The following is a 9,713-nucleotide window of genomic DNA, read 5'->3' as shown; positions in this document are numbered from 1 at the left end:
ACAATGGGGTTGGGGAAGAAAGGGCCAGTGTTCCCAGTGTATGACAGAACTACAGCAGACCTCTGAGGCCAGAACCAGTTACTTCAACAGCCTTGAAAGAGACCCAAGCTGGATATACCTGGAATAGACTGTGTTTTTTTAAACCCAAGCTTAACTAAACCAAATAATACACTCTGCTGGATTTATGTCATGTTTCAACTCAGGACTTCCTCATATATAAACAAATGCTTGAAATAGCCCAGGACATCTAAGCTATCTTAGGACCACAAAGACAATGGGACATCATGATGTGTTAAAAGGAGAAAGACCATACCACATCACTTTCATCTACCATCTCTTCTCCCATCTTCTTCCCCCAAAACATCCTCATTCCCTTTCCTTCAGTATCCTGCTTGGGGAAGAACATTCCACGATTTGTTTAAAAACATTTACTAATTGGATGTGAAAACTAAACTTTATCAAGAAAACCTCAATATTAAATTACATATTTTTAACAGAAAATCAACCAGGCAAAGTTTATTTCTTACCGATATTCTGTTTTGTGGCTGTATATCTGACTGATAACTTCCAAACATCGACCTACACGATCTACACAGCGACCTGGACGACATGCTGGAAGTGAGTAAAAGTTTTATTTTATTTTAGGCAGCTACACACACACACACACACACACAGAGAGAGAGAGAGAGAGAGAGAGAGAGAGAGAGAGAGAGAGAGAGAGAGAGAGAGAGAGAGAATCACATTGAATAGGTCTTTACACTGTAACATGTAAAATAAAAAAATTGAGAGTATTTCCCCCAAATGTAATGTTCTGGACATTTCAGAAGGAAGTCAAAGTAACCGAATGTAAACTTGACTTGGAAGATAAAGCAGCCTTTCAAGTCTCCCTTGAGAATAAGCAGACTGAGCGGTGGTGCGGTCTGTTCTGAGAACCTGCGAAATCTCCTATTTCAACTGAAAAAAGAAAAGGGAGGAAGACACATCCTCTCTGTGAAAAAGCAGGAGGGTGATCGCCCCTCCCTCCCTCCCTCTCCTCTCCTCCCTTCTCTCATCTCCTCTCTCTTCCCCATCTGACCCCAGGCTCCAACATGTCATTGACTTCAGCTTGAGCCTTCCTGACTTTAGTGTCTGCTTGACTCCGCTAACCCCCTTCATGGCAAAAACTATTTTTCTGTTGGCCCCCAGTCCTTTCCTCTTCTTCTTTTGCTAAAGCCACACCTATCAGGCTTTCCCTAGCACCAATCCATGGTAACATGCATGTTACCAGGACGTTGCTATCTACACTGGTCCTGAGGCAATTCACCTTAACAGCTTTTCACATGACTCATCACCTCTTCTTAGAAATAGTTTCTTCATCACGTGGCTCCCAAGGCATCCCTCACCCTTAGGAATATACATGGATCCATGTGGCTACTTGTTCTTTCCTTCCTGTCTCTACCCAAATACCATCTCCTCCATGGACCTACCACGTACATCTGACTTACAATCAAAACCTCATCTCACCGCACTTGATTTTTCCCTGCTGGTGCAACTCCTTTCTGACATTCTCCATGGTTTACTTATTTATTATACATGTGTTACCTAACAGCTGGCCCAGAACATTCCTTCAATGTACAGGATACCTTTTCCTCTTATCTTTGTTACTCTGTCCTTGGCAACTTCTCCACATGCTCAAGTGTTGGGGTCTTGCACATGCTAATCAAGGGATGAGTTCCTAAGTTGCCTTCCAGCCCCAATACTTAGCATCTTGAAGACTGAAAGGCTGGTTAACATCAGTGGAAAGAATCAATGGCTAGCCGGGCGCTTCAGTAAGCGTCACCAGCTTAGCACATTCAATCACATAGTTGCCGACTGATGAGCCTTCCTTTAAAACCCCAACCCACTCAATCTCTACCGTTTAAAAAGGTTCACACAGCAACCAGTGACCAATGGGTAAAATTAACCCAATTTTCACTTAATAGAAGAAGACATGAGTTCTAAGAAATTTAATTGCTTTTCTTGAATCACATGTGCACTAGTAAAACATGATATTTTGGTGCTTCCTAAAGGACAGTTTCTCTTCATCACAGAGTAAAAAGTAGCCTCTTCTTTCCACTTGTGGGGAAGATCAACACACAGCACTGAATGAACTTAATGATCTAGGCATCCTCATTTTTCTTCTCTCCTTCTCTTCCATAGGTGTGCCTCACACAGCAAGGTGCTATGAACTGTATTATATAATGATTCCAGAGTATGTGTTCAGTATTTCTTCGTAATAAAATATTTGAGTTCCCCTGTCTTGCTGAAAGTTTGACAGTTCTTTACACCACACTCAACACTACCTCTTCCAGAAGCCTCTGGGACCCTTTGTATTTCACAAGCAGTTTTTAGGTATCTCTCTTATAGCCCTCATTATGTTTAAAGGTGTATATAATTAATTGTGTACCTGTTTTTTTTAAATCTCTCAGGGACACCTTTACAGGGAGAGAACAAGTACTATACTCTATTTACCCAATGGCATGTTCAGCTTTTGTGACCAGAGCATACTCATTGAGTTTACTCGGATAAGCCATGGATGCACAACAAAACCCACCCCATTTTATAAAGCATGAAACAAAACCACTGACTTCAAACCAAGAGAGCCTTGGCCACCTGACAATAACATTTAAATGTCATGAGTCACGGCCTCAGAGTAACCATAGTAACTCAGCATACACGCCGGGGACATGTATAATAATTTTTAAAAAAGCTCCAGAAGGTCTATTAGCCTTGAGATAAAGCAACATGGAATTAACAAATATATTTTTGAGCCTGTTTTTTTCTCAGTGTTTTCTTGCTTCAGGATTCATGGGAAAACTGAAAAGCTTCATTAAACATCTGTGGCATGGAGTGTAGTGATATCATGCGAGGCTGGAAGTAGTTTATTTTCTCTCCGTGCCTTACCAAAGTGTAAACATTTCTTCCCCTTTAAAAAATGTGTCTGACTGCTAGGCTTTCCTCTATGCTTTTTATTTTGAAGTTGTACTAGTGGCTGTGGGAATACAGGATTTCAGCACAGCTGCTTTGGCAGTACAGCAGGTGAGCACCCTGTTCTCACAGAGGAGGAGGTCCTCACAAGATGCTTTTCTGGTCCATGGATTTGTAGCATCTGGGGTCTCACCCTCCTTTGTTTAGGGAAGTTAGAATCAATTCCCATTTGGTTTGTAAAAATGCTGGAGGGGGTTTGTCTCAAGGGGATGGGAAGGGGGCAAAGGAGAATGGTGGGCAAAATCAGGAGACCCGTTCATACCAGCTCAGAAGAGAAACTATTAAGCTGCACCCACCCGAGGACCAAGAATGGCAGTAGACTACTTCCCTGTCTTTACCCCAGAAGCCCTGATCACTACCTGCACCCCACCGTTGGCTCTGCCTATCAGAACAAGAGCCCACAGGACCCTTGACAATGAGAACAGTGTCCTGCTTTGCCCTGGGCATCACTGTTGCTTCACACTGGGTTATTCATGTCACAGTTGATAATCACAGGACATTTGGCCTCCATTTGGAACACTTTATTCACCTTTCTAAATGTCTGCATATCGAAATATCAGTCCATTGGGGGATTCCTTAAGGGAAATTAAGAGAAAATGAACAGTTGCTCAGTTTCATTGTTTCAAAGTTGGACATAAAACGAGGTTGTGCGTCTTTTGAGGTTCGTAGATTACACATTGAAACAAGATTTTTTTTTTTTTTACATTAAAAAATGTAAGAGCTTAATGAGTTCTCCGTATTAGTCATGAACCTCGGGTCCAATGTGAGAAAGCAAAGCTCACGTAGTCACTAAAATGAAGACACAGTTTAAAGCCAAATGAAGTAGAATCCAGGGCTATAGGTGCACACCCCTGCAGGAAACTGCTCTTCAGGAGACAGCTTCTTCTACAAAAAGAGCACATCATTTCACTCAAGATTTGAAAGAAAATTCTGAACAGAAGCGATCTGCATATTTGAAGGGGAAATGTGTATTGAGGCCACGTGCAAATTTTCCAGTGATTGACTGCAGATTGATTAAAGAAGCCATCTCTAGCCGGGCGGTGGTGGCGCACGCCTTTAATCCCAGCACTCGGGAGGCAGAGGCAGGTGGATTTCTGTGAGTTTGAGGCCAGCCTGGTCTACAGAGTGAGATCCAGGAAAGGCGCGAAGCTACACAGAGAAATCCTGCCTCGAAAAACAAAAAAAAAAAAAAAAAAAAAAAAAAAGCCATCTCTACGTCCATGCCTATGGTCAGGGTTGGTTGGTAATTTCTCCTTAGAAAACAGGTTGAGTAGGAACGCCCCCACCTATCTGTGAGCATCCTGGCTGGAGAGTGGGGATAGTGTTGCTGCTTTTCTGTGGCTCTGAAGAGGGCTGGCTGCTTCAGTACCCTGCTTCTCACACTATTCAGCCGCTTGGGGTGGGCGAGTGTATAAGTCTGAGAAATGTACATGAAGACCGTTGTTACTCTTTTGACAAGAGCACTTCTTGAAACCTACCGTACGTCAGGCCTTGCCCTGTGGTCGGAAGACAGAATCTTCCATAGAAAAAGGTCATTCATCAGGAAAGGAAAAAAGTCTCTTTGATGTTTCCCCCAAGACTTTAAAGAAAGGTTATCTTTGAAGTCTGGAGTGAAGGTTACTTTATCCAGAAATTTCCATGGATTATTTTTGGACAGAAAGAACTGGGGACTCACCTGCATTTTGCTGGAGTTTCAAAGTCTGGGATTACAACTTTCTTGCTGTGACATCCTCCCATATCAAGACCAGGCCCATTGGGATCCTCTGTCCATGGACAGACACCAACTAACCTCATTCCTTAGAGTTTTGGAATCCCTGGCACTGCTCTGCTGTCCATTGTTGCTAAGCAACTATAATGACTGTGGTAAAGACCGTTAACTGCCCAAAACTAAAAATGAGTCAGTTAAGAGCCACAGGCTTCCCTCAAAACATCTCACAAACCAGATCCAGGCATGAGGACAGATGGAGGACAGTCCCAGAGCCATCACTTCTGGAAACATGTCAAAGCATAAGAGGAGCACTGGGTTAATGTTCAAAGCAGAGGATGCTTAAAATCCAGTTCTAATGCCAAGGACACCGTTGTCACGCTGCTGCCTGGCAGAGGCACACACTCAAAAACGGATGGGTTTAAGCCATGCTGGTCTGCTGTCCCTGTACCCTCACACCGGGAGTCCCATGTGGCTGAGGAACACATTCAAGTTCCTTTCCTAACACAGGCTGGGGCAGGTAATACATTTTTGTATGTCCGGTCACTGTCACAACAGGTCTACAGTCCCTGATGCTTGTCAGAAGTTACCAGTCACTTTTTCCCAGACAGTTGCTGCACCTTTTCACGGAGGTGTCTGCAGCCCCCACCTCCTGCTTTGACAGGATTACACATAAGGGCCCTGAGTTCTTGATCCATGTGTTCTGCATGCAAACTACTCACACAGCTCATACCAAACAAAACTAGGTTAATATGAAAACAATTTTCTAACCCTAGGAATAAAGTTAAAATGAACTGAGCACTTGGTGGGCCTGGTTAAGAAGTTTGCATTGGCTGGATGTGTGTCGAGGACATACAACTGGTTCACAGCCTATGGGGGATTAGCAATACACCACCCTCCTCCACACGTTGACATCCTTACTGCGGGATGTCTTCCAGATCTAACATCCTGCTGTTCCCTTATCCCATCTCATTGAAGCCCAGAGTGGGTTGTACTTTTACACACTTTAGAGACATGGGCAGATGCTTACAAGTAGATAGTTCATAACATTTTTATGAAAGGAAGGTCCACTTAGAAATGGCTAGTGAGAGGCACTGTGAGCACTAACTATTTATAATGCTTATTAATCTCATGATATATCTTACTGATCAAAAAGAAAGGCAGAAAGTTATGGCTGGTACAAACAGATTTTTAAACATCCTTGACAAGCAACCAGAGTTTTACATTCTCACCACTCAAAAGAAGGGAAGGCCTTGGCAAGAAAGCTAGGAAGTGTTCATGAAGACATTTATTCACAGAATTCTAGACTAACCAGATTAATAAAATCAATCATAGACCCTGTCATAATTAAGTTAAAATCATGCAAATAATTTTGTTTTTAGAGTCTGAACTACATTTTAAGGAGAACCACATTTTCTCTAAGTCTAAAGGAAAAACATTTCATAACCAACATCTATTGCCATCATTAACACTGTTTGAAGCTAAAAACAATGTAAGCTCAGGACAGCTGTTACAGACTGCTCTCTATAATTAAATTCTTACCTTGTAGCCTGTCAAATATGTATCCTTCTTCTTGTTTTTAAAAATATTTATGTTGGGGGAGAAGAATGCACATATGCCCATGATGGGGAGGTCAGAGGACAACTTGAAAGACTCAGTTCTCTCTTTCTAATCATCATGGGCCCAGGGGATCAAACTTAGGTTGTCCGAGTTGGCAGCAAGCACCTTTACCAGCTGAACCATTTTGCTGGCCCTCAAATTCGTATCTTTTCTGACAATCAGAACTCACATATGTACACATATGTGCTTGTGGGATACATGTACTTCATGGACTCTGCTGCAAATTAGAATTCAATGAGTAGCTATTAACAGGACCAGAAGAGACAGAAAGGAACATGTCAGTGAGAAAATCGCAAGGCAGAACAAGAATCAATTATAGCGAGGTGACGTTGGCACTCTATTTTATAATAGGAATATTATAGTAGCAGTCTTTGGGGTCTGCTGCATTCATGTGTCCATTTGTCTTTCATTTGTTTACTTGTTGTTTACCAAATATTTACTGAAAGCACCTTGTATTGTACAGGGTGGTAGTGTGAACAAACTCAATCCTGCCCCAGCTCTCAGAGAGCTGATGACTCAGTTAACCAGCAGCAATCGGCTTATTATAAAAAGAATATGCCTTTAATCCCAGCACTCGGGAGGCAGAGGCAGGCAGATCTCTGTGAGTTCAAGGCCAGCCTGGACTACAGAGTGAGTTCCAGGAAAGGCGCAAAGCTACACAGAGAAACCCTGTCTCAAAAAACCAAAATAAATAAATAAATAAATAAATAAATAAATAAATAATAAAAAAAATAAAAATTATAAGAATACATAAAGTGGGTTTGGGATTCCAAAAATGTTCTTCTAACTCAGCAGAGGTATGAGTAAGTAGGAGAGCAAACGTAAGTCATTCAAGGGGTCCCTCCCAGGAAGATACAATCCTGCAGAGTGGTCCCATTTCTAGAGACGTTCTCTGTGTTCTCAGTGTGATGTGCACGGCATGGCTAGACTGGAGGTTGCATCCAGATCAGCGTATTTATGTGTGGGGAGGCTGAGGGGAGAGGAGAAAGATGATAGGGAAGCCAGAGGGACAGCCTATAAAACAGGCCCAGATCAGTGCCAGCACAATGGAGACATCACCCACTGACTAAAAGGCTCACTGTCTGTGCCTGTGAGAGCTGGCTCCCATGTCATCAGTTTGGCAGTCTTCCCCCACGAAGCTGATTGCCGGACACAGTGGGTCTAATTACCTCCAGGCTCCCATCTGTTTTAATAGAGAGCGATGTTTATCTGTGTGAGCCGAGACTTTCCTCTACTCATTTTGGTCCTAAACTCTTTGCCCTGGGGAAAACAGGCGATAAACATGAAAGCTTTTATTATGGAGCAAAGATGTAAACTTGCCCTTTATGGTTTGTTTGTGGCGGAAAAAAGCATGTTCATTCTCCCCTCATTGAAGCGAGCATTGGTTGTTAGGGCCCCTAACACTAATGTTTTCCTCGTGCTCTTTGATTTAGCTGTACAGGAACAATAAGTTCGGGTACCTGGCCCCCATCACGTAAGCTAAGGGAAAACAGGTGCATTCTACCACACACTCTCATCCCAGCCTTGCTGTTCATCACAGACTCCAAGGACAGAATCTGAAGCCTCAAAACACTTCAAGTTCCAGGTTTACAGCGGTTTGTTCTCTTTTGCCTTGAAAGTACAGAGGCCCTGGGTGGGACTGGGACAGACTGACAGATCGGTGCTAGTGTTTTAGTGGTTTAGGCAAGACAACGTTGCTGCCCTCCTGAAGTCCTTCCTTTACTTGGTAGAGGCAAGTGTCTACAGAGAGTCACTCTAGAGAGGGAAAAGTACTAGAAAGAACATAAAAGAAGGTGATGAGAACAGGGCCAGGGGGTGACATGACCTGAAGCATGAAGGATGGGAGGTGAACAGGCATGGGACACCCTCCATGCAAGAACCTTCCAGCCAGTCCCAGCATCAGGGAGCAGGCATGCAACATCCTCTTGACCTACATCTTCTTGCGCTCCTTTAACAAAAAAAAAAAAAAAAAAGAAAAGAAATTAAAAAAGCTCTATAGAAGAAGAGTTTACCTTGAACGTTTCTCTTGTTCCACAGAGTCCACTAACATGCCCTTTGCCAGGTCTCACCAGCCCTCATCTTGCTCGCTCCTGAAACAGCATTCTGACCTAGGAGGCTGGACTGGTCTTGGTTCTGTGTACTCCGAACCTTCATTAGCCTTCTGTTGGGTTTAGGCTTGAGAGACGCAGGAGGCATTGAGTACCTTGCCCCCACACTGACACCTGCTTGTCTGGGGCTTTTGGCTACTCTGTTTTTTAATCAAACCAAAAGTTTATCTCAGAATGGAAGACTAGAAGCAGTGTGTTATGTGACTAAGTCGAAAAGGGGTGGGGTGAAAAAAAAAAGGCAATATACAGGAAAGATTGTACCTCCCTGGAGAACTAACCAATGACAAAGAGGGGGTAAGGGCTTATGATTCTGATGCCATTTTGAGCCTAATGGGCCACTATGTCTGGACTGGTGCCCAACCTTGCAAGACTGTAAAATAAAATACCTTATTTTTGACATTCTGAGTCTTTAGAACTCATTATTAGGAAGTAGGGGTCCTTATTCTCCCATAACTTTAGCCTCTGGTATACACACACATACACAAACACACACAGAGAGAGGGGGGAGAGAGAGAGAGAGAGACAGAGAGAGAGACAGAGACAGAGACAGAGACAGAGACAGAGAGAGACAGAGACAGAGAAATCCCCCCAAACAAAAGCTTCGTGGGTTTGAAAGGTACTTGGAGACCCTCTATGAGGACTTCTCTGCAGGTTGCTCCTGCTGCTACACTGTTTCAATCTCCATGTCCTTCCAATGCTTTGCTACTTCTGTCTTTGTAGAAACCTAACTCCCTAGTTAGGTCTTTAATAAGTGTCTCAGAGATTCATTACCTGGAAAACTCAATGTAATTTCTCCAAATATTGCATTTTTGTGTCTTTGATAATTTTCATAGACTTTCCGTGGAGGATCTAGTGTCCAGTAAGTAAAAACAAACTAGATAACAGTAGGAAACCTCAAGAATCCTTGGAAAAGTCATTTTTACTTCTCGCGTTTTCTCATGACTCACAGCCAGATGGACAAAGATGCTGTAATGGACTTTGTACCATGAAAGACACTGTAATGCACCCGTAGCAGAAAAGACAACTCATGATAATTAACTCACAAGAGAATTTGCTTACTCACATAGCTAGAAGGCTCAGGAGTTAAAAATGGTGATGTTATTATCAAGCAGCATTGTTCCATGTTGCTGATCAGAGAAGAACAATGTCTTATTCTACAGGCTTTTGTTCCTCAGGGGCTAGCAGCTAGCTGCTAGCAGTAGCTAGGTCTGTAAGTGGTTTTGTTCACAGCCCAAGATGGAGAGAGGATTCTCTCCCATAACCTTAGCAGTGAA

The 9,713-nt window shown here is 42.9% G+C and overlaps 1 protein-coding gene across 1 annotated transcript in view; it reads right to left on the bottom strand.

Moving 5' to 3' along the window:
- The window catches only part of Ccdc192 (coiled-coil domain containing 192), a 202,746-nt gene extending 197,905 nt beyond the window's left edge, over positions 1–4,841 (bottom strand). Inside the window, exons 1-2 of the mRNA XM_059246205.1 lie at positions 4,682–4,841; positions 528–612 (exon numbers count right to left, since the gene is read on the bottom strand). Of these exons, the coding sequence (XP_059102188.1) occupies positions 528–612; positions 4,682–4,800 (204 nt within the window). The 5' untranslated portion in view covers positions 4,801–4,841. The remainder of the gene's footprint in view (positions 1–527; positions 613–4,681) is intronic.
- Positions 4,842–9,713: the final 4,872 nt, after the last annotated feature.

Source organism: Peromyscus eremicus, chromosome 19 (assembly GCF_949786415.1).
Source record: "Peromyscus eremicus chromosome 19, PerEre_H2_v1, whole genome shotgun sequence".
In the NCBI taxonomy this organism is placed as follows: Eukaryota; Metazoa; Chordata; class Mammalia; order Rodentia; family Cricetidae; genus Peromyscus; species Peromyscus eremicus.
This window is presented reverse-complemented; position numbering and strand designations above follow the sequence as displayed.